The sequence below is a fragment of the Mus musculus genome, chromosome 12, assembly GCF_000001635.26.
Source record: "Mus musculus strain C57BL/6J chromosome 12, GRCm38.p6 C57BL/6J".
Taxonomy (NCBI): domain Eukaryota; kingdom Metazoa; phylum Chordata; class Mammalia; order Rodentia; family Muridae; genus Mus; species Mus musculus.
In genome coordinates, this window is record NC_000078.6 from 83,210,322 (window position 1) to 83,235,682 (window position 25,361).

The 25,361-nt window shown below is 45.6% G+C and overlaps 1 protein-coding gene across 1 annotated transcript in view; it reads right to left on the reverse strand.

The window, feature by feature from the left end:
- Window positions 1-3,429: 3,429 nt before the first annotated feature.
- Window positions 3,430-25,361, reverse strand: part of Dpf3 (D4, zinc and double PHD fingers, family 3) — a 273,986-nt gene continuing 252,054 nt past the window's right edge. Inside the window, exons 9-11 of the mRNA NM_001267625.1 lie at window positions 15,947-16,059; window positions 6,007-6,088; window positions 3,430-5,490 (exon numbers count right to left, since the gene is read on the reverse strand). Coding sequence (NP_001254554.1) covers window positions 5,420-5,490; window positions 6,007-6,088; window positions 15,947-16,059 — 266 coding nt within the window. The 3' untranslated portion in view covers window positions 3,430-5,419. The remainder of the gene's footprint in view (window positions 5,491-6,006; window positions 6,089-15,946; window positions 16,060-25,361) is intronic.

The window sequence follows — 25,361 nt, forward strand, 5'->3', positions numbered from 1 at the left end:
CTCCTCAGAGCAAACAACCCAGTCCCTACCCCCACAGTGAGTCTGCAGGCTCCTTAGAAAAACATTTCCAGCTCTCAAAAACTCTGAACCAATCCATGGTTCCCAGGCTGTTCCCACACTCGGGGCCTCTGGAAGAGGATCATAAAGATCTCAAGGCCTGAGGATACTGGAGAATAGCCAAAGAGCCCAACTCACAGATGACCTCAGCGGCCCTTCTGACTACCGATAAATTAGATTCAGTGCATGAGGGGTCTCAGTGGGGAAACCTGTGGACTTGGGGGAAAAGACTGGGGTTCTCCCCTTTCCTCAAATAAAGCTGAGCTCTTGAAAGACCGAAAGGGCAGCAGACAGTGGGGGACATGGAGCCTTGTCTGTTCTGCCAGGCGGTAGGAAAAAGGTTGGCTAGGCCCTCCTACCGCACTTTCCAGCTGCTGGAGTCAGGACCTATGGACCTAAGTCCTGAAGCAGCAAAGCCTGAAATTGCTCCCATGCCCAAGGCTGTAGGCCAGGATCAAGCTCACCCTGCTACCATCTGTCACCTGACCCTTGCCAATCTAGACCAGTGGGGTCTTAGAGATTTATGTCCAAATGTTCCAATGGCACTCATCTGTGGGAGTGGAAAAATCCACAGAGACTCAGGCAGGAACCTGGGTGGGGTGGGGTCCCTCCTACTTCCACAGGGTGAGGGGTACCCAGTCCCTCCCTCCTTGCCGTCTGACAGTTCCCTCAACCAGCATGGACCCAGAGTCCAGGGAGCCCACAGAAAAGAGAGCTGGCTCAGCGTCCACTGCTTGGCAAATGTTTGGCTTTTGTTTCTTTTTTCAAACAATTTTGTTTTCTAGGGCTGTAGGACTGAGGGAAAAAAAATTGTCCTGATAATGCTTCATACCCTCTCCCATTGTCCCTCTGCTTACAGATTCCAACAGCACCCCCTCCATCAGTATAGCCTCACCCTGACTCAAAGTTCCTTCCCATCTCTTCTCTTTATTATGCTAACCCCGACTCCCCACTCCCCCAACCCAACTCAGGAATGCTGGTCTACTACAGGGGACAACAGCACCACTCCTGCCTGGAGCTAGGCCTGGGAACACACACACACACCTTCAGTGACAATGTGAGAATGACTATGACCCAGGAGCCAGCTTCTCCCTTCTCCATGACTCTGGAGTTCGTAAGAAATACTAAGAACAGACATTATTGAGTAGGAAAGAGGCACTCTCACCTCAGCACTTCCAAATGGCGGAGGGAAGGCAAGGGGATTCTCAGGACCCTGCCTGGGCCACCCGCCAGCCAAGCAAGACTGCCTTGAACATGTAACCCAGAAGAGGAAAGTAGCAGACCCTCAGCTGTGCCTGTGGCAGCCTGGGGTTACCCGTGATTTTTCTTCTACTCACTGCACTGAACTGGCTCCCATAGGAAAAGTACCTCCAGTCCTGTTGGTTTTCTTCCTTAAAATACCTGGACTTACACATGCGGGGGCTGGAAGGGATCGTTCTTGAAGACTAAAGTGCACCAGGAATGAAACCCATATCTTCTTGCTCTGCAAAACCTCCTCTTAGCTCCCCTGATCAGAATCTTCTCTCTCTCTCTCTCTCTCTCTCTCTCTCTCTCTCTCTCTCTCTCTCTCTCTCTCTCTCTTTCTCTCTCTCTCTCTCTCTCTCTCTCTCTCTCTCCCCTCTCCTCCCCTCCCCTCCCCTCCCCTCCCCTCCCCTCCCCTCCCCTCCCCCTCTCTGGCCCCCTAGTCACCTAGTCATAGGAGGGTCTCTCAGGCTGAGCCAAGGGCAGCAGTGACTCTCTCTGCCTAGACCCAGCTTCCCATCTGATCCTGAGGCACAGTGCACAGCAGTCTGGAGACTGGCTGGCTTCTGCCTCTAGTGGTGTCAGGAGGGGTTGGGAAAGAGGACAGGAATGTCAGGTCCCTATCTAGAGCTCCAGTCCTCTTTCCTTGCCCGTTGCCTGTCCTGGATTTACTATAGGTCCCAAATATAGGGTCTTAAGAGTGTCTAGAAAGAAAGAAAGAAAGAAAGAAAGAAGAGTTTATCTTCCAACCGGAGTTCTTCAGCTACCACATAAGGATGTAAGGCTGTAGTGGAGCAGAATAGCACTGTCGGGGACTTGAGGGGTCCTCAACAGAATCATTGTCTCCCCTTAGTAACCTCTGGACAAAATGACAGTGGCTACTACAAACTGGAAGTCCCATTGTTAGCAAGACCTGCACCATGACACTTCTCAGCAAGAACTACTCTATTAGCCCTGCTAGATCTCTAGACAGGTCATCTCTCTCTGCCTCACACTCATGGGCAGTGAGGCTCAGAGAGGCAAAGTCACCTAACCAGAGTTAACCAGCTAAAAAGAGACTACTACATTTGAACAAGTGCACAGTGCCCTCTACAGAAGTTGGCTCCCATTCCAAGTGGTTAATCATGCTGATGGTGTGTGTGTGTGTGTGTGTGTGTGTGTGTGTGTGTGTGTAGTCTGTCTGTGTCTATCTGTCCACATGCACATGCATTTATGGTATCTTTGTCCTCAAGTCCCCAAACCCTGGGCACCTCCCATTACCATCCAAGCCAAATCATGGTCCCCATGACCACAGCCCTGGCTTAGGAGCCTGACCATGGACAACAACCTGGCCCTTGACATGTAAGCCTCCATCCATCAAAAGGGAGATTCCAAGGAGACTTCTAGCTTTGGCTAGAAGCCACAAGAAGGTGGCTTCAAAAAGCATTTGGAGTTCCCACAGACACACCTAGCTCTGCAGTTGGTTGTTTATGTAACATTATTCTTCCCGGTGTCAGTGTGGAATAGAAAAGGCAAATGTTCTCATTTCCATTTCACAGATGGGTACATCGAGATCTGAGGGTGCTAAGTGATTTGTCCAAGGTCACATACCATCCAGGGGTAGAGGGGACACTAGAACCCTGACCCTGTGATTGCTGCTTATTCCAGGGCTCTGAGAAAGAAGATATCAACTTTACTTCACTAACACATTCCTTTTCCGATGCAGGAGGATGGCTCTGGAGACCTGGCCTGCCGTACCCTGACACGACATCTCCAAGCTGAGCTGCTCTCCCTACTCTCTCTGCATGGAGAATCAAACCAAAACCTCTGAAGCATAAAGGCTGAGCCCATTCTCCAGGCCAAGTGAAACAGAAGAGAAGGACCCCAGGAGCCTTTAAGAGTCCTGAGCAGCCCCAGCGCCGTGGACAAGCTCCGACTCCTGCCTTGGGCTAGAGAGGCATGATCCCCATCAGCTATGCTGGGCCCAAGCAGGGCTGGATATAGAACACCTGCACTTCTGTAGAGAGCAGACTCATGTACACTCCAGAAGGAGACCTGTCAAGACTCAGAGCATAAAGGTGGAGGGCTTTAAACATATTTTTCCCCCACCTTTAAGCTTGTATAACATTTCAGAACATTTGGGCCTTTTTTCCCTTCTGAAATTAATTTAATATGATCCCCCAAACAAGTAGTTAGTCTCTGAAGATACTCTGCTTTGGGTTTTGTGGAACGAGAGAGCCCGCAGAGTCTGGAGAGGGAATGTACCCCTCCGTGGAGACGGGCCATTCCTCCAGCCCTCCCTTGGGTCTTTTGAATCCACACAGGCACAGCAACCAGCAGGAGGAAGAAGAGAGCTTGAGAGGAGGAGACAGATGCTCTCTGGACAGGGGCCCTTTAAATGAGATCATTTCGTATGCATGGAACTAGCTCTGAGGCCACAGGGCCTGCAGGAAAGTGACCCCCACTCTCTTGCCACAGGTCACTCTGCAAAGAAGTTGCAGGGGGGGTCACACTGCTTGGTTCCATGCCAGGCTGCCCTGGGTCCACGTGCCAAGAGCAATTAGCCAGGGGGAGGATGACTCCTGTGGAGTGGCAGAGGCCATGCTGCCGCTGGGCAGAGGGGCCCAGCCAGCCCAGGTCTCCAGGGGCTTCTTCAGGAGCTGACGACTAAAAATAACCCAGGCCTTTGTTGCAAGCTGCTGGACCACAGCGATGGAGCTGAATCCAGGGAAGCCGAGCATGCGCGAGGGTCCTGCTCACGGAGACCTGCCCTTTGGGCAAACGATTTTTCCAGAAATGTGTCAGTTATCATGCTGGTGCCGTGCGTCAAAGGCAGCCCAGCCCACTCCAGCCCTCAAGGCTTCTCTTCTGACACACAAGAGTTCTCAGAATCTAGACCTTCCTACATCTTCTAGAAACCTTGCTTCAAACGAGAGCCCATTCCATATGGGGGAGCTTAGGGTGCAAGAACGGACAAGGGCTCTGAATCATTGCCACCCAGTCACAAGTAATCACTGTGCCCAATGATCTGGTTAAGTAATGTTCATCTCTTCACCATTCTAAAATTTCCAGTCACATCTCAGTGGTCATTGGCAAACATATACTACATGGAAGGAAGAAATTGCCCAGAAAAGAAATCCATAGTGTAGCATCAATACTGGGAGAGTTTCTCAAAGCTACATACAGTCTCTTCTAACCAACCCTGGACTGTTGAATGGGCATCCTTTGCCCACCTCTCCAGAGCTTGAGTCCCACCCCCCAGAGACTGAGCCAGACCTTCACGGTCAATTCGGTTGGGGGCAGGATCTTCAGCACTTTTCTGTGTTTAGAGACTGTGTTGTCTCACCTCAAGGACACCACAGTTCTGAAGGTCAAGGAACCACCTAGTCCCTCCTGAGGAACAGCAAATACTGGCTGGCTATAGCAGGGCCCCAAGTGTTCCTCCCATCTCCCAGGCCCTCTGAACCCCTGATCAAATGGCAGTGCAGTGGATCAAGGTCATCGCAGCTGGGGATGCTACTGCCAAGGCTCAAATGCTACAACTTCTCTTCTCAGCAGAGACTAAGAAAACCAAGACATTTTCCAAGTTCTGTCTTCAAGATGGCCTCCAAACATGGATGCTTCCAGTGAGACTCGTAATAGGCAGGAGCTTCCCCACCACGGCATTTTGTTCCTCTGTGAGTTTCAGGATGAAGAGCCTAAGCTAAGGGTGAGGACACTCTGTGACAAGTTCTTGAAACACAATAGACAACAAAACAAGAACCCCACCAAGCAACACACGAGTGGTTGATGAGCAGTCACAAAATGGCTTCCTCCAAAACAAGAAGCAACAAAGAGAGATGCCTGTGACAGTGAACATGAGGAAGTTTCCACAGAGCCGGGGCTGGATTATTCTTCAAAAGTGCCAAGTTCCCGCTGGTAGAAATGAGGAAGAGCTGGCTGAAGGATGTGTGGGGTGGGAGGTCATGGGTAGGGCGAGAAGTGAGTGGAGACCTTGCTCCCTCCGTTCCCTTCTGTAACTATTCGTTTTCCTTGTAGTTGGTCTGTGTGCATATACAGGAGGAGACCTCCATCTGGGTTGAACAGGGCTTCAGTTCAGCCTCTCTAGTGGTGGGCTGCACTCTGTGACCTGGGTGGAGCCCTAGGCCTGGCAGCCAAAGGCTGATGCTTTCTCTTTGAGCAGCTCCCAGCATAAATGGCAGCTCCAGCTTCCTATAAGAGACAAAATGACATCAGTATCAACATTCCCCCAAACTCTAGGACCCCAGCCTCACTGCCTCAAGGTCTGGTAGCTCCTCTTTTCCCTCGACTTTTATAATGCAGAGACCAAGTCTCTGTTCTGAAGGCAGGCAAAGTCAATTGCTCAGTGGAAAGGTAATGCAGAGCTATCAGAGCAGCTGTTAGAAAAAGCCCCACCCCTTAGTTGTACCCCATAGCCAGCCATAGTGAACCTGTACTAGGTCCCTTGATGCTCATACACCCCCAACCCCCAATGTCACAGCCACACATCTAAGAAACATGTCTTTGACCAATCTGTTGAAATTTCACCTGGTCACACTGTGCCTCATTTTCCTCATGGTGCCCTTTGTTAATAGTTGGTCCCACCTCATTGGGTAGTGATAAGTACATACGACAAGACCCAAAAAGCCCTTAGCGCAAGGCCTGCACCATAATAAGGGATCAATAAGAGGTGGGTGGTGGTGGTGTTGCTGAGTTCATCATCATTACCTTCTGGGGGCTCAGCCACTGGGGGATTTAAACAGTACATGTGATAGCCACGATCGCAGTCATCACAGAAGAGTAGCTGGTCCTGGCAGATACAGAGAGGAGGAGAGAGATGCAATTACTTGAGGGCAGTGTCTTCCTCCCACTTATTCCTCTCTCTTATCTCCAAAGACCAACTTTCCAGGCCCCATTTGGGCTCCTCACTGTCCCTTAAATATGGCTTATACTTCATTGACACTTAAAATTCACCCTCTGCCTCCCCAAATCCTTCACCACCTTTGGGCTTGTCTTGGTCAGGGTTTCTATCACTGTGACGAAACACCATGACCAAAAAGCAAGTTTGAGGGGAAAGGGTTTATTCAGCATACACTTCCACATTGCTGTTCATCGGTGAAGAAAGTCAGGACAGGAACTCACACAGGAAAGGACTCTGAAGGCAGGGGCTGATGCAGAGGCCATGGAGGGATGCTGCTTACTGGCTTGCTCAGCCTGCTTTCGTATAGAACCAGGACCCAGAGATGCCCAGGGATGGCAGCACCCACAATGGGCTGGACCCTCCCCCATTGATTATTAATTGAGCAAATGCCTTACAGCTGGATCTCATGGAGGCATTCCCTTAGCTGAGGCTTTCTTTCTCTCTGAGGACTCTAACTTGTGTCAAGTTGACACACAAAACCATCCAGTACAGGGCCCTTCTCAACTTACTATCTTAGAAGTCTTCCCTGATGGCTACCTTACACTCAAACTCACAGAGATTCCTTGTCCTGAACTCCTATGGCCAGTAATGTTATGGCTTTCTCTGCCTCCACCCCCACAATGTGACAATGGCCTAACATATGGGTTGAATTTCTACTCTTCCATCTGTGCAATGGACAACAGCTGTACTTGGTGGTGGCATCTGTGGCACTTCAGAACTGCATCAGGCTTTAAATGTAGGTGTTAAGAAGAGCCTCCTTCCTGGCTAGGAGCTGGAACTTGAGGGTTGTGGGAGGAGGAATATATTGGTTGGTTCTAGAAGTAGAAGACAGTCACACAGGTGAAGGGTGGTGACAGCCTGAAGTAAGGCTGATGCAGTGAAATGAGGAAACAGTCATCAATTGGTGTGGTTGTCTGGGCTGTGGCATAGTTAGCCACTGGAATGTGGGCAGGAAAGTGGCCATGGGGGCTGGAGAGAGAGGACAGCTTCAACTATAGATCCAAGGTCACCAGGGAGGGTTGACCCGGAGACTGGAGATCAGGACAGAGGCCTAGGCCTGAGCTATGGCTGTCTTTTGCTGGTTTGACTGCAAGTGGCGGTCCTAGGAGAGGAAGTCCAGAGTGTATGGCAGCAGATGTCTCTGAAGAGGTGTGTGTGTGGAGGACTGTCTGTGAGACGATATGCACAACTAATAGACAGGTAGAAATGTATATTTTGAGAAAATGTGCATTTCTGAAAATAGAATGAATCCACGGAGATCAATGACCCTGGGGAAAGTCAAGAACACACTGTCACAACATCAGCATTAAGGGACAACAGAGACTAAAGAGAGCAAAAGAAGCCCAGTCAGGGAAGAGAGTGGAAGCCAGCATACCAGCTTGACTCCCAGGTGGTACACCGTGGCATCAAAGCTGAAGGAAGCTGTGGAGTGATATGATGTGGTTGTGGAGACAAGTGACTTTAGTGATGTCTTAAAGACACCAGTAATCCCTGCCACAGCATTAACACAGGCTACAAAAAGGAAGATCACTCTAGATTGGACTCCCCCGCCCCCAAAGAATTCAAGTGTATGAGGGCACCAACATGTTTGTCACATGTAGTTGTCTCACACTGCTGTTGCTTCTTTCCCATCTCCTTTCCAGAAAATACAATTTTAAAGGAGCTCTAACTCCAAAATCTAAGAGGCTGGATCCATGGAAGGGTACAGTGCTGGTCAGGTAGGAATCTCACTCTGGGACTGGCAGGAGACGTGTAAGAAAATCCCCAATGTCCCAGCAACAACCCTGCTCATCTATGGACTCCCACTAAGGCTCTGTGTTAACACTCTCGATAAGACCAAAGTCTAGACTCCATCGTCAGCCAAAAGGAGACCAGCTGAATAAAACAAAGAACCATGAAACCATAAAGAGTATTGCTGTAGATCACTGTGGAAGGACTTCTGGGATACTCAATGAAAAAAATTCAGGATGGAGAAAACACATCTATCTCTTACCATTTGGTTTTGGATCCAGTATACAACACACATGCTTACAGTTAAATGAAATGTAAAGACAACCTTCATACTTTTTAAGGGGCCATATGTAAGCAAAGAAGGAAGCTAGCAAATCAGGAAACGGAAGCTAGATTTTCCTGAATGCATTATTCTTTCTAGCTTTATTTGTAGAACTATTTTGTATAGTCATAAAACAAAATTAAACTCTTGCTCTGCTCTTAAAAGCAAATTTTCCATAAGTGAATATACTTGTATGTCTATCTAATGACACAACTACAAATAGCGAGCATTTTGGGTGACTAGTTATCTTTTTTTATGTTGATTTTCATTTGGTTCAGGGTCTTGCTGTATAGCCTAGTCTGGCTTCGACCTATATTTCCACCCCTACCTCCGGAGTATGCAGCTAATACATGATCTTAACAACAAGGCTAAATGTGAGTGTGAGTGTGAGTGTGTGTGTATGTGTGAGTGTGTGTGTGTATTTAGGCAATTATATTGTTGATGATAATATTGGAACTGGTTCTCTGAGATAGCTGGTTGTATGTGTATCAGATGTGTGATGTGTGATGTGACAGTATCCATTGAGAAACAAAACGATTTACATGACGGAAGGAAGGCAGAGACATGAGATCAGTGAATTAATAGAAAAACATGCATAATTAGTTTTGGATGCAATCTAGAAATATTTCAGTAGATAAATATTTCAGTTATTTATCTTTTAAATAAACAAAAATATGTTTTCACTATGCCACTGAAAATGTCTGAGAAAATGACAAATGCTGTAAATACCAGCCTCTCTAGGCCAGCGGATGTTGGGAGGTGGTGGTTTTATACCATTATGTGAAGTGTATAGATAGCTTCCTTTGTCCAAAAGCAAGGAAGCTACCAAAAGCTCTCAGGATCGTGTCGAAAGGGCTTAGGCTCCAGCCTGAATGTTTCCACAGACCAAAGAGAATTTTTACTGCAATGGATGGAAACAAAATATATTTAAGTTCTTCTTCAGTTGATAAAGAAAGTATTTTTAAAACTGAGAAAGATGTTAGGGAAATCAGACGCTTTTATTTACTTTGATACTATTGTAAACTTAGAGGAAAGTTGCAGGCGTGACAGTTTCTCTATTCTCTCTGCAGCCTTTGCAAACAGTAACATCTTCTACTTCGAGATAGAACTGTGGAAGGAGAGATGGCTGCCAGTAAGTGTTACTAACTGGTCTACAGAGAAGGCTCTAATTTCCTCCATCTTCTCCCTTGCTTCCTCTTTCCCAGGATCCTATCCAGCATGTACTCTCTTGGTTTTTGGGGGTGGGGTCAGTCTGCTTGTCTGTTCTTTTACTTATTTATTGTTGGGGGTGGGGTACATACTACAGCATCCATGTGGAAGTCAGAGGACATCTTGACAGGTTCTCTGAGCTATCTCACTGGCCTTCCTTGTATCTTGAGGGACAGGGTTCACGTAGCCCAGGCTGGCCTCAAAACCACCATGGAGCCAAGGACAACCTTGAACTCCTGACTCTCCTCTTCTACCTCCAAATGCTAGGATTACAGGTGTGAGCTACCACAACCAGTTCACACAGTACCAGAGACAGAACCCAAGACTCCATGGCATTACGCAAACACTCAGCCAAGTCCAGCTATGTCCCTAGGTTTAGTTGTGTTTTCTTTGTGTCCCTCAATCTGTGACGTTTCCAGTTTATCTTCCATTACCTTGACAAATTTTAATTAATAAATTGTATTCATTGGCGGTTTAATACCTGTTTATAATATATTCTGGTTGGGCTCCCTCACCACCTCTCTCTTATTTCTCTCCCACCCCTAAGAATCCCCACTCTATCTTACAAATCTCTTTCACCCATATTCATAACATCTTGTTTTGTTTTCTTTTGTATCCCACAGAGTTTAACTGGGGTATCTGTGTGACCCTAGGTTTGCAATTATCCATTAGAGTCTGGTGGGCCCATCAGTCAGCACACAAGTAGATACTACTTAACCCCCCCAATCCCATTATTTTCTAGTTGCCCATAGTGCAACAGTGATAGAGTCCTGTGAGCCCCATTCCATTCGTAGCTGCCTGCTAGAAGGGTCTGACTTGTGATGACCGAGGGCCAGTACACAGCGGGTATGCCTTCATGGCTTCCACGCAATGACCAGCTTAGAGGATAGCATGTCAGAGACCTCATCTTTGGTGCTTGCATTCTTTTCCACAATGTTCCCTGATCCTGAAGAGGGCGCTGTAAATGTTTCTCTAGGGTTCTATATCCTCAGCATCTTGCACCACCGAGAGTCTGCATACACCTCTATTCACTAAAAGCTGACACTTCCCTGATTAAGGCTGAGGAAAGCCCTTCATAGGCACACGGGGGCTGTTTCTGCTGTCAGAAACGTGATGCCTTTGAAGGGTGTGATTGGGGATTTTATAAACATCACTGGATGTTTTGGGCTAGATTTTTTTTTTCTCCCCTACATTAAGACTAAGGTGATGACTGTGAGTGAAGTTACGAATTTTCCTTTGGTACTATGGAATCGGAGACATATTTCGAGACTATGCAGATAGCCCCTGTTTTACCTAATTTCACTCACTACATTTTAAAGGATAGTGTAACAGTTCTTGCGTAACTGCAGGCTGGCCTGTGATTTCTGCTTCTGTATTTACTCAGTGGAATGCTTCTCTCAGGAAGTAGGCTCTGCCTTCTTATCCTTCCCTCGCCCTCCCTCCCTGGCTTCCTTCCTTTATCCATTCTTTCAACTTTATAACGTAAGAATGGATATTTGTGCAATCTTTACATTACAAGACAGCAGTATCATTGTTTTCTTTCTCAGTTGTTCCTATTCACCATTAAGTACTCCTTCGGGTTGGTTCTTTTTCCTTTAGACTCCTTTTTTTTTTTTTTTTAAGCACAACCTTACTTTCTGACATCACAAGATATTTCAGGCAGGTCCTGTGTAGTTGGTACTTGAGTCCTGGCACCAATCATTTCTCTAAAGATCTCCTGGCTCTCTTTACTAAAGAATATTACTTAGAACCAATCTCTGGGCATTGGGTGTCCTCCTCATTTCTAGGTCCTTCCTAGGTCTGAAGATAGGCAATGTTCCCCAAAGGTCTATGTAAGCTTGGTACCCAGGGCAATGGTGTTGCAGAGGTGCCAGAGACCTCTAGAAGGTGGCACCTAAATCACTGCAGATATACTTTGAAAGGAACTGTGGGACCCAGGTATCCACTCTCATTCATATTCTCTCCCTCTCCTTTCTCTTTTGTGATATGAGTGCTTTATTCCCTGTTACATGCATTCCCTGATAAGTATCCTCACCAAAGCTACAAAGCAACCTGACCACTTGATCTTGAACTGAAACCTTTATAACCTTCAAAACCGTGAGTTAGACAGTTCCTTTCTCTTTACATATTAATTGTCTTAGGCACATTGCTATAGTAATGAGAAGCTGACTAACTTTGCCAACAGATCTAAGAAATAAATGTATACGTAGGTACATATGAATGTATCCATATTGAGGTCTATATGTATAGACATAAAGATACTTCTTATATTAACCATGAGTTCACACACACACACACACACACACACACACACACACACACACACTCCAGCCTAAAGTCACAGGATTCAGGCTTGTTCCCTCCTGTTTTATGTTATTCTTTTTTTGTTTCTACTGTCATTTTATTTTTAAATTTATTTATTCACTTTTTATCACAGTATCAGCCTCCACCACCCCCCCAAGTACCACCTCATGCAGATCTTCCTCCCATTCCTCTTCCCTTTCTCCTCTGAGAAGGGGCAGCCCCCTCTGAATATCACCCCCATCCCTCCCCAACTCCGGCTCATCAAGTCACTGCCGGACTAGGTGCATTTTCTCCCACTGAGGCCAGACACAGTGGTCCAGTTAGGGGAATGGGACCCACAGGCAACATATTCGGGACAGCCCCTGCTCCAGTTGTTGGGGGACCTGCATGAAGACCAAGCTGCACATCTGCTACATATGTACAGGGGTCCTAGGTTCAGCCCACGTTTGCTTTGCTTGGTGGTACAGTCTCTGGGAGCCCCCAAGGGTCCAGGTTAGTTGTCTCTGTAGGTCTGCGGGTCTCCCTATGGAGTCCCCATCCTCTTCAGGTTCCTCAATCCTTCCCTCAATGCTTCCATAGAGTCCCTGAGCTTCATCTACTGCTGGGCTGTGGGTCTCTGTGTCTCTTTCCGTTACCCTGGCTTTTAGATCTATGGCTCTTCAACATTTACTCATTTAGACATAGCACATATGCAGTCATTTCAGAATTACTAATTCATATACCCATGAAAATAAATCTCCTAGCTAGGGCACAGCATTTGCAGTGCAGCTGTGTCTGTCTTGCAGCGCAGTCAAAACACCATTTTCCAAGAAGACTTAGGCTGACTATTCTACCCGCTCCCCAGTCTGGTCATGCAGTCTGCTTGTTGTATAGCTGGATTCCTTGGATACTGTTTGCTCTATTTCGGCTTCCCTGGCCTCCTGGTTAGCATTAAATAGGTATCATTTCTATGGAACGTTCTCTTGATCCAAGCTATCTAAAGTATTTCCAAGGCCATGCTGTTCCTCCCGTAGCCCCACCCATCCCCACATCATGTCTTTCTCCTCCCAATTTCCATCCACTCCTGAAGATAGCCACCCTGTCACCTCCTTGTTTATTCTTTTACATAAGCGTGCACATATATGTGTGTTTTTTCTTATATAACATTTTTCATACAATAAATGCAGACTACTATCAATAGATATTGCACTTAACTTTGGTTTTGTCCACTTATGGAAATTATTACACATCCATGCATAGATAGCCTCCTTTTTCTTTACACAGCTGCATAGTACTTCATTGCCCAATTGTACCAATGCCTAGCTGATCACTTTTCTATGCAAGTACATAGAGGTTATTTCTGATATTTTTAATTAGTGGGATGTACCCTTCAGGGTAGATTCCCACAGATGGGATGGCTCAGCCAAAATTAAGCATATAGTAGTTTTGTTAGAGATCACCAAATCCCTCACCGCAGAAGGGCCATACCTCTTTGCACACCCTTCTGTGATACAGGGACCAATTATCCCATAGCTTCATAAATGTTATACTTGAGAATTTTTGTCTGTCAGATAGGCAAGAATCCTGGTTTTGTTTTGAGTCTCTTTCATTGTGAGTGTGTTTGAGTATTTCTTTCAAGGTTTAGGGCTCATTCTCATATTGTTTATAAGAATCATCTTTCATGCATGTTTCTCCTTGTCTATCAAGTTCCTGCTTCTCTGTCTCCTATTCATCAGAGCTCTTCATATCCTGGGGCCACTGGACCTTCACCTGCACTCGTTACAGATATATCCTCCCAGCTTCTCAGCCATCCTTTGACTGTATCGTGGTTTTAACTATGCAAATTTTCATGGAGCCTAATTTTTCAGTATTTCATTTTATTGCATCTCTATTTTTGAGTCAACTGGAAAAATCTTTCCCAGTGTTGAGAGAAGAATCTGGTACTGCTCCGGTCTTGCGTTTTACATTTAAATTCCCAGTCTATTTGGAGATTGTTCTTATGCCTGGTGTGAGATATGAAGCTAATTTTGTCTTCTCCCCAATGGTTCCCCTATTGTCCCAGCATCATTCATTAAAAAGTCTATCTTTGACATGGCAATTTTAGACACAACCTTTATCCCGTACCATATTCCCCTATGTAGGTGGGTCTATTCATAGGCTTTCTATTCTCTTCCAACTGGTCTATTTGTCCATTTACACATCACTACCACAGTGTTCCACTGGGGCCGGGGGGGGGGGGGGGCTCGAAAGGGTTTACTGTCTTCTAGTTCCTGTTTTCAGAGCAGTTTATCAGAATCTCCTTGGCTACTTTCTTTTCTGAGTCAAGGCTTTATGCAGCCCAGGCTGGCCCAAAGTTCACTATGTAGGCAAGGATGATGTCAAACTTCTGATCCTCCTGCTTCTACCTCCCAAACACTGTGATCACAGGGATGCACTAGTCTGCCTGTCTTCTACTGTACTGAGGATTGAACTCAGGACTTCTTGCATACTATAAAGTAAGTACTTTACAGTCTAGATAAAACCTTGGTCCTTCCTCTGCTATCTGAACCTCCTCGTCCTTCCTCTTCTTCCTCTTCTTCTTCCATATGAACATAAGTATCACCTGGCCTAACTGCACAGAACAAACTTGTTGATATTGTTGTTGCTCCTGATGTTCATTTGCAAATTAACATGGGCATAACTGATATCTCTGCAGTATTGAATCATTTTATATCATAGGACATCATTCCACCTGACCTTTGTGGTTTCAAACTTACTTAGATTTAGTTTTTACCTTTGTAAGATTAATTTTTAATTATGGCTGTCTTTCTGTCTAATTGTCTGTCTATGTGTGGGTATGTCTACATGAGAACAGATGTTGGCAGAGGCGAAAAGTATCTGACCCTCTGGATCTGGAGATACAGGCAGTGGGGAGCAGTCTGGTATAGATGCTGAAAACAGAACTTGGACCCTCTGCAAGAGCAGTATGGGCTTTAAACCACTGAGCCATTTCCTCAGCCCCTAGCTTTTGCTTTGTAGATTCAAGTCAGCCCTATCATTGATTCTCTATGGTTTCCCAGACATATTGTCTTGTCACATGAAAATAGTGTCTTAATACAGGTTAAATATCCTGCATTTGGAGTGCTTGAAACAGAAGTGTTTCTGATTTGTGTGTACATAATGAGGCATCTTTGAGTTGAAATCCAAAAAGAAAGACAAAGTTTGTGTGTTTTGTATATGCTTTCCACACATGTCCTAAAGGTGATCGATTGCAATATTTTTAAATGATTTTAGGCTTGATATAGAGTTCTGTGCTGTAAAATTGTCCACGTGTTGGTAACCATGAGGCTCTAGCTTGCAGAACATCCTATGGACCAGCTGGGAAGATGGCTCAGTTGGTGAAATGTCCGCTGCTCAAGCATGAGGGTCCAAGTTCAGGCCCCCAGCACCCATGTAAAAGCTAGGTGTAGCAGTGCACACCGGACATCCCAGCTTAGTGTACAGGAAGCCATGTCTGCAGATAGAAGGCCTTCTGGAGCTCACTGGCCAGCCAGGCTAGCCCAACTGAGGAGTTTTGGGATCAGTGAGCTATCGGTCTCAAAAGTTAAGGTGGGAAGTGATAGAGAGAGAAAGAGACAGCTGATATTGAAATCCAGACTCCACATGTGCAAACACATGGGCACACACCTACACGCACACTTACATATAGTGTACATATAAAGGATAAAATAATAGTACGTCTGAGATAAGATTGGACTCAATGTCCACAGTTGAAGCTGGGATAGAGTGTATTGGGCTTCCTTATTCTTTCAGCCTTTGTATAGGTTTGAAATCATTCATGATGAAAAAAAGTTGTTGAGTATTTGTATTTCTCATGTTTCCAGTGAGATCATGCACTGGAATGTGGTGAAAACAGCCAACAGCATCCCATTCAAAGCACTGGTCATTATCATAGGCACTGAACTCTGGAGAGCAAATGGCCAGGATGCTAACGGTGATGGCCAAAAAAGACATTCCCTCCTGGCCACCTCTGGCATTCTTCTTGAAAGCACAGGGACCCCAAGGTCCAAGGCAAAAGTACAAGGGTCCCAAGGGTTGTAGAGGCTAGAAAGACTGTCATTTCCTCCAGAAACCCAGTGCCCAGAGTTCTGTCTCCCCTCCACCTCTCAGAAGACTCGCAGCCCCTTCGGTCTCTTCCTGTCACCAGGATAGCCCAAACTCACGTCGTTCTCCGAGGTCCCACACAGGATACAGGATTTACACTCTATGCACTGCCACTTGTAGGTCTTAACTGCCTCAGTCATGTTCAGAGTGAACTGCAGGCAAGTTGGATGACCTGAAAGAAGCCAGAACAACGATGTTAGGACAAGACCAGCATTTGGGAGGCAGGGGTACCACGGGCTGGGAAACAGACTGCGAGTCTGAATGGGGCTCTGCTCTCAGCCCTTATCACTACCACCTCTAGTCATGTCAGATAGAAGCCAAATGGAGAGATGAACATTCACCCTCTTACTAAATACCATCCAGTTTCTCTTACCCTAAGAGCCATGTCCCCCCATAGGTGTAACAAGTAGAGCAGGAAGCAGTCACCAGAAAGCACTAAAAAGGGTGTTATGGGGTGTTATGGGGCACACAGCCCAAGGCAGCCTGGTGGGAGATATCAATCAGCATGACCTCGAAAGCCCCAGCTGAAGCCAGAACAGGACAACTTCTCAGAGCTACTTAGAGCTAGGACTTCCTGTTCACCTAGCCTGAGTGTGTCAGGATTGTATAGGGTTAGCAGGGACAGTGCGTAGGGGTAATAGATGGCATTTTTGTGGTAAGAGATGAGCAAAAGCCCAAACCCTGAACAGTTACGGGGACACAAAAAGAAAGGGGTCTGGCAGGGAAGGCCAAGGAGTGACTATCCCAACAAATGACCAGATCTGTCCTAAAATAATCCATCTCTGCCTCTACCTCTGTCCTGCATCTCAAGTGTCATAGCTGGATTGGGAGAGGGACTTTCAGCTGTGACCAGAGATCACATAGCATTGAAGGGATGCCTGAGGCTTGACCCACCAAGCAGGACTCCATCAGCCCCCGCTGAGTCTGAAGAGCAAAGCCGCCAGTGAGCGGACAGCTGGGAGCTATAGAAAGGGCAGACCCTTGACCTTCTCATTGTCAGGAAAGAGAAGCTGGATGGGGTTCCCAGGTTCCCAGTGCCGTGACCTGCTTGGACAAAACCCAGCACTGACTGTGCTGTTAAGAACCAGCAGCTTAGCCCAGGGCCTTCATCCTCCAGAGCTCCCTCTGTACAGAGCATTGGGCTGCCTCTTTCATGTGAGGGATTTTGTCCTTTCAAGGACACTATAAACAGGGGGCACCAATCAGAGTCAGCGTCACTTACCAAGTGTGCTCACAGACTTCCAAGAGCCAACCCCACCCCTCAGCAGAGCCATATCCCAGCAGGAACCCCACGCTCCGAAGATTCCCCATCTGAATCTTCGGAGAGTCCATCAGACCATGCTCATTCGGGTGAAATACTGGCTAGTCCATCAGCATAAGGACCTACCAGATTTGGGCTTCCCTAAATATAAACCACACTGAGGTTTCTGAGTGCTAGCATTAGAGGAGAAATAGCCAGTGGCGTGAGGACAGGGCAAGGAGAAGAGGCCAGAACGAAGCCTTAAACTAACACCCTGCACAAATATCCCATTGATTTTTCTGGAATATATCTTACAGTGCTATCTGGGGAGAATACAAGCCAAGCCGTTCCCTATGCGAACCTCCTAGAGTGAAAACAGAATGGGAATAAGGGCACATTTTCAGGGCTCTGAGGTATGGGTCACAAGTGCCCAGGTTCTCTGACAGGACATTGCTGAAAAGGATGGAGTTAGGATTCTAAGACATACACTCACCTGGCAAGGTGGCTTTGTCCAGTTCCCTGGCCTTGGGTCCTATCGCAGCCATAAACAGCCAGCTTACACTAAGTGGTCATTAACTCCACAACTGTCTCATGAGCAGCTGCTAAACTGGCTGTTACACTTGATAGAAAGGATACTGTGTAGGGACAAGACACCCTAAGTAAGCCCTCCAAAGAGACCTCAAATTACGAACCCTGCGTCTAATCACTAGTGGGTGACGAACACCCTAAAACAAAAACTGTGTTGGGAAAGAAAACCAATGATTGCTCCCAGCCAGAGAGGTCAAGGAAACTGTCCTGAGAATGCTAACTGGGTGGGAAGAAGGAAGAGAAAGACCAATGAACACGAGTGTAGGCTTCTTTGAAAAATGAGGGGGCAGGAGGCCACCAAGGAGACACTGACGCCAGACTAAATAGGCACTTCCAGCCCTTATTTAAGCATCCGGGCCTAGAAAGTCATTGAGGGCTTTCAAGTGGAACAGAGAGGCCAGATGACTGTTTTTAAGAAGCATTCCTGGGCACAGAGGGCCTTGAGGCTGAGGATGGAGCTTTGGGTGTTGGCAGTTATGTGTATGATAAGATGGCCCAGAACTACACAGAGGGACTCATCAGACATTCACAGCTAGGCATAGGCATACAAAACTATGAGACCACAAAGCCCACCAAGGGCCTAGGATCCCAATAGCTTTGCTGTCATATGAAGGATCTAAGATGCTCATCTCTGGGGGAAAGGCACCTGGGATCACCATCATCTCATACAAACCTGTAATTACTTCCAAACAGATGAAAATATCTTTTAAAATAAGAATATACAAATGAAAATGTTCATCATGAGGATGAAGCAGCGGGGGGAGGGGGGGAGGCCCAAAAAGAATTGGCAGTGAGGCTGAGGAGATGCAAGAATTTTTGCCAGGATTGGTTAGAGACTAGTACAGCCCACAGAAGAGAGACAAGGAGGACCAGGACCAGGCTCAGGTGGAAAACTTGAGGAAACAAAAAATAAGTGATGGGAATTGATTCATCTGGATAAATATCCTCAAATATTCAAATGAACAAATTAGGTAGAGGGCAGTGAAGACCCCTGGGATGAGAAACACCATAGAAGGAGCGTGTGGCCATCCTGGCGAAGAGGATCCAGTCTGTTCTGAGCAGTGCAAGTTGGATCAGAGCATCAAACATATTATTGAGAGTTCAAAAGACAATTAGGGATTTGAAATAGAAACTTAAGACCAGGCGTGATGGCACCTATTTAATCCCAACACTCCAGAGCCAGTGGCAGGTAGATCTCTCTGAGCTCTAGGCCAGCCAAGGCTACCCAGAGACATTGTCTAAAAAAAAAAAAAAAAAAAAAAAAAAAAAAAAAAAAAAAAAAAACCTTAAGATTGAATTTAGGGAAAAGTGAAAGTAGGGAAAGGAGAACAAGAGAAGAAAGAAAAGAGAAGGGGAAAAGATTTTTTTTTTAAATCTAAGCTTTGAAGAATCATGTATTTAAAGACAGAAGAGCTGGGGATGGAAGACACACCTATAAATCTCAGCCCAGAGCAAGAGGGCAGTGTGTTCCAGGCCAGCCTGAGCTACATAGTGAGACCCTAGCTTAAAAATAAAATAAAAACAACAATGGCAAAAAGAACCAGTAGAGGAATCAGAAGAAGCAAGTTGGGCAAGTATAGGGTGACTGTAGCCAAAAGAGATTTCCAAAATGAGTCAGCAGTATGACACTGCCGGTTTGTCATTGTTCCATAAAGACCCTAGACGATGGAGTATTGTCTATGGCCATATCGTCCTGAATGTGCCTAATCTTGTCTGAATGAGAGAGTGTTGACAGATCAGCGCAAATGCTGTCCTGCTAATAATATTGCTCAGGCACCATCTTCCTGAGGAAGGAAGGTCAGCACATGCCATGGCCTGGAACTTGGCTGGCAGCTGCACTGGAGCATCTGCTGGGTGGGGCTGGGTGGACTGTGCGATCCACACGTCTACCACTGCAAATGCTGGTCAGCAGCCTATTCTGTGACCAAGTTCTCCTACAGGCATGTCCAGTCTTTGACATTGAGACGGGATATTGTCATCTACAAATTTCAGACTTGAGAATTGCACAATTGAGTTGCAGCATCCTCATCATAACAATATCTTGATAATCTCGTAATGTTTTACAACTTTGTGGTAGAGGACCAGCTCAGAATCCAAGACACTGTTCAAATGAGAGAGGGAAATGGGGGACAGGAATGCTCTTACAACTTCTCTACTAGGAAGGAAGAAGTGTAAAAAGTTTAGTAGCTATACAGATGGGGCACCCCTAAAACTAAGTCCAGAATTAAGTTATCTACCTGTGCCTCCACAGTAAGTTGGCCATTCTCCCAAAACTACAAGGAACACTTGTTATGTAAAACTTCAAGAACCCGACCATGGAAAGAACATAAGAATGCACACTGTTGGAAAGCTCCTAAAGAAAGATTGGAAGCGTGACTCAAAGTCTCCGTACTGGGACTGGCTTTGTTCAGAATTAATGCTCAAAGCCTATGTAAGTAGGAGAGGAGCAGGCACAAGTCTTTCCAGTCTAAGGGTGGAAGAGAAGAGCGGTGCCCCTGTAAAGCACTTTACTGAGACCACTTCCTACTTGATTGATCTTTTGTAAAGCTCACCACCATCTTTAAATGCACTTGCTTGGGAATTAGAAATTTTTCTTAATTTTTTTTTTTACAAATTTCTTTTTATTTTATTTTTGTATGAGTGTTTCGCTACATATATGTAAATGCACCATGTGTGTGCAATGCCCTTGGAGGCCAGAAGAGGGCATCATAGCCCCGACCTGGAGTTACAGATGGTTGTGAGCCACCCAGTGGGTGCTGGGAACTGAACCCGGGTTTTCTGTAAGAGCAGTAAGTTCTCTTAACCACTATGCCATCTCTTCAGCCTTCCATCTTAAAGCAAATGTATTAAAAATTAGACAGTTTACTCAGGTTCCCTTAGGGCAATTGGTCAATGAGACATTTCTAAGATTCCAATTGCCAAAGATTTAAAAAGTATTGGTCGGGTCTTTAGCTCAGTGGTAGGCTATGTGCCTAGTGAACTTAAGAACCTGGGTTGTCTATAGCACAGAAGGCAAGGAGAAAGAGAAAGATGGAGGGAAGGAGGAGGGAAGGAAAGAGAAAGAAAGGGAAGGAAAGAAAACAGAGGAGAGATGGATGGAGGGAAGAAGACAAGAAGAAACTATATATGTGTGATTCATTCCAATAGAATCATTAAAAATCAAGTCCATGTTCATAGTTCATATCCAATAATGAACTTGGTGATGAAGACCATTCTTCATTCCTACCAATCTGTTCCTAAACTGATTCCAACCCTCTTTAGAAGCTCAAACGGGCCATGCCACCCACAGCCACCCATTCTGGAAGCCTGACCCCTGATCAGGGCTTTCAGATATAACAGGGTTTGGCTTCATGGGGCTCTCTCTGCAATAGGGTGGGGAAGGAAGCCAATGCAGAATAGGGAACTTCCCAGTCACGAGAAGACAGACTGAGGAAGTGAGGCTCAGGGTGTTCACGACACCACAGCTCAATAGGAGAGCAAAGACAGGTGTCTTAAAGCAGTGACCACTGCCTTGCCTGTCAAAGGACCCATCTCTTGACTGCATAGAGCATTGTGCCTGGGGGATGAGCGCATTCAATGATGAATTCAATGAGCCCAAAGGGTTCAGATGGAGTCAAGTCAGGAGGCACAGACAGAAAACTCCAGGCAAAAAAACCAGAGTTGGTTTCATAACCACACCCCCCCCCCGCTTGTACTCTCGTACATAACTGTCCCCACACCTGAACACTTCCAACCTTTCAGAGGAAATGACACTAACTACACCTCACTGATTGAGCTCGCGTTCTGATTGAGGCTTAGAAGCTAATGCGTCTCTAACCTGTCAATTTCATGCAGCACACATTCCCACGCAGTGAAATTTGGTTCACTTCCAACCAACCCTGGGCAGAAATAAATACGCAAACTACTATGATGCTTTTCTTGTGTTATGCTTTCTATTAGAAGGCTTTTTAGATTTCATCATTGCCAATATTTAATTTGGACTTGGGTAAGCCACATCACCAATTAAATTAAAGGTTGGGAGGTGGACTTACCCTCTGAGGTATCTGCTTAAAACATAAATAGAGAGGATATGTAGAAAGGCGAAGCTGGCAGGCTCTATTACTTATTCATTGTGAAGTTATAAACATCTAATTATGTTCTATTACCTTATTTGTCAGTGTTGAGCTTTTTAAAAATAATTTCTCAATAAGGAAGAACCTGGATATCTGAGGTTCTCTTAAAAAGTATATGTAAAACTCAAACCGTGCCCCTTGGCTTGCTGTTTAGTTACTAGAAATGATACTAAATGCATAGCATCACTTCACCTGACACAGTACCAGAGGCAAGTCTGTGTGTACTCATGAGTAAATGATCCAGAGGCTGGGGAGATGGCCTGGCAGGTAAAGTGCTTGCTGAGCAAGAATGAGGACCTCTGTTCAATCCCCTGTACCTCTCTAGAATAAATACAATAAATAAATAAATAAATACATACATACATACATACATACATACAAATCCAGTCACACTGTGCATGCCTGTATTCCAGGGCCAGGGAGACGCTGACAGAATGATCTCTGGAGCACACAGTCTAGCCACATTGGTAGAAATGGTGGAAGAAGACATTCAGTGTCAGCCTATGTTCTCCACATGTTGTGCACATACACACGTCCATCTAAAGACATACACATACATACACACACACACAATTTGGCTCAAATTTTAAATAGTTCTCCATGTTCATACGCACAAAAATGACATTGACATGTTGAAAATACACACAAAGTTTTAATGAGAGAATTTATGGAAAGAATAATCAAATCTCAATCAAAATTCGAAGTCACTTGAGGAAAAAGAAAAGTAACTCGATCACCTTGGGAACAGAACTCGACCAATCAGAGCCATTTGCTCTCATTTTCTCTCCTCCTGCCTGGATCCCTCCCATCCCTGCTTTGTTTCTCTGCTTTGACACCCAGCCTACCAGAGGGAGGGAAGGGAGCTCTGAGTCTTCACTGTCAATCTGCGAAGGGTGAACCATATCTAGGCAATCAAGCCTCCAGGCTCTCGCAAAGCTAGGTCATAGAGAGAAAGTGTTCACCTAACAAGCACTCAGGTCTGGCTTCAATCCCGGCACCACACGTGTGTGCCTGCTGCCAGGAGAGGGGGAGTCATTTTCCTTCAGGAACTGGACACTGATACACATTGAACACACATGTATAAGCAGCACATGTAGAGTTATTTAAAAGAAAAAAAATGAAAACATGAAAGGGAAATACGTGTTGGGGGCCCAGCAGCCTGGGAGAGGAGAGTTGGGAACAGATATTATCAAAATGCATTGTATGAGATTGTCAGAGAATAAATAAAAACTGTTTTGTTTTGTTTTTAAAGAGCCCAACCTCTTTACATATACACTGCGACAGGTGTGCTCACAGCCACTTTCTTCTCGTGGGTTCTTTCTCAGGCCCTCCTCTGTTAATCTTTTGTAATGGTCCACTGGCTCACCTCTGTATGCCCCAGATGTTACCGCCACTGCCCGAGACTCCTGCAAATTGATGACTGCAGCGGAACGGCGCTCTGGGGGCACCTGAATGGCTCCCTTTTTTCTCACCATTTTTCATGTACTTCAAAGAAGACAAAGAGGAGAAAGAGAGTGGAAAGGACAAAGACCAAACAAACAAAAATCCATTAAAAATGAATGACGGACTGAGCTGTGACTGCCTTTGGCTCGGGCAAAAACACCTCATGGGGTGGCAACTTCAGCTCCTCTTAGAGGTCAGCTAATCCTTGCCCTCAAGCCAGCAAGCTGTACAGCATGCCCAGGAATCACGTGACTCGGAAGGCAGAGGGTTTGTTGCACCAATTGTTACTATAAATACCACACCTAGCCCGTTCATGCAAGAGGGTTGGGGGAGCATCTGATGGACTTAGCAGTTCATGGGGCCATTCACAAATGGCCTGAGACGCTCATGTTTGCACAGTCGCAGAGGGTTCAAGATGGAGGCTCCTAGAAATGGCTATACCTATCCAGAAACCCAAGGGCACTGTGTGTGTGGATCCTTCCTCTAACGGTGAAATGGTGTGACCTGGACCTGGACCTGGAGTTATGGGACCTACTTGATTTGTCTAATTTGGGCCCAAGACAGAGCACTTGTAAAATGCCCAGTCTCGGTAAGGACCCCACTGCTCCTAACTAATTATATGTAACAACTGAGGGTCAAAGACAACCTGTTTGTTTATCTATTCTTTTGATGGATTTTGTCAGATAAATACATGTGACAGCACTCTTCTGGGTACTGGGGACACAACAAGATCCTGATAAAAACAACTGTGGCAATTTCAGATGTGTTGCAGTAGCCAAGTCTTTTAAATAATCTACTTCACCTCTGTGGGCATTATATTACTGATATATTAAGCTATAGGATTGCACTATGTGGGTCATGAATCTATACCTCACTCTATGCTACCCATACATGACAAATTTAGAGATAACTATTGATCCCAAATTAACTATCTGTTTAGAGAAGGAAAAAAAGAAAAAGAAAAAGAAGTCATCTTCTAGAATTTGCTGGATAAAACACAAAGCGAAAAGAAGACATTAAAACAGCCAATAAGTACTTTCAGCATCTATGTTGACAAACCCTGTCTTAGCTTGACACCAAATACACACAATGACAAAAAGCGACAGAAATTAAAAAGCACTAGAAATTGAAATCCTTTCCCATCAGTCATCCCACTCATCCCACAAGGTAAGGTCAGCCTGCACATCTGAGCCTCTCTAGGATCTGCAGGCAGACAAAAGTCTTTGGTAAAGCTCCCTCTATGGGAGTTTGAGATCCAAGTTGAGGTAGTTGTTACCTTTGACAGGAGGATACTGCCAGCCAGGGAGAGAGAGATGGGTGACATCCATACAAGGGATTTAGCTGATTCTCCTTTTAAATTCTTCCCCAGAACTCTAAGCTTCTGGCTACCATCTGCCAGAGTGATGTCCACCCCTCACCCCTCACCCACAGTGTGTGGGGACCATCCTGAATGCTCATGCAGAGCCTACCATCAATCTCAGATGCAAAGCTTTAATACTGGCTGTGCACTTTAGGCCTCTCAAGATATCGGGAGCAGCATCTAGTCATGGGCCCTGGCTAAAGAGTCTGGAATTTTCTAGGAATGTGAACTCAAAGAAGAGATTAATTACTATGCTTCCTGCTGTCCTGAGTAGACCCAGGAGGGCTGAGATCTGTAATTAAAGGGATCACTGCCGGGGAAGAGTATTTAGTCAACTCTTGATTGCCTGTGGTCCTCTAATCAGGATTGGCCATGGAGTAGAAGATGAATTCCCTAGTGGTTTAAGTTCCTGAACTATCTGAGGACTGGGTAGTACATCCATTTTTCTATCAAAAATATTACATAGAGTTGTGCCAGGTCAAAGGGGAAATGGGTGATCTTTTGCTTTCTATCTTGTGGTAGGAAAGACTGAAAGGCAATCGTGGAAGGGCCTGGGAAGAGAAGATGGCATTAGCTTCAGTACTTTCTTTTCCATTGTTACGTAATCTTGGTCTAACTTTAGGGTTCTGACTTTGTAATCTATTTCATTGTGATTTGTCTCAGAGGGGGAAAAATAGCCCATTTCATTTGACCAAATCTAATGAATGTCTTCTCTGGGACAAGAACTGTAC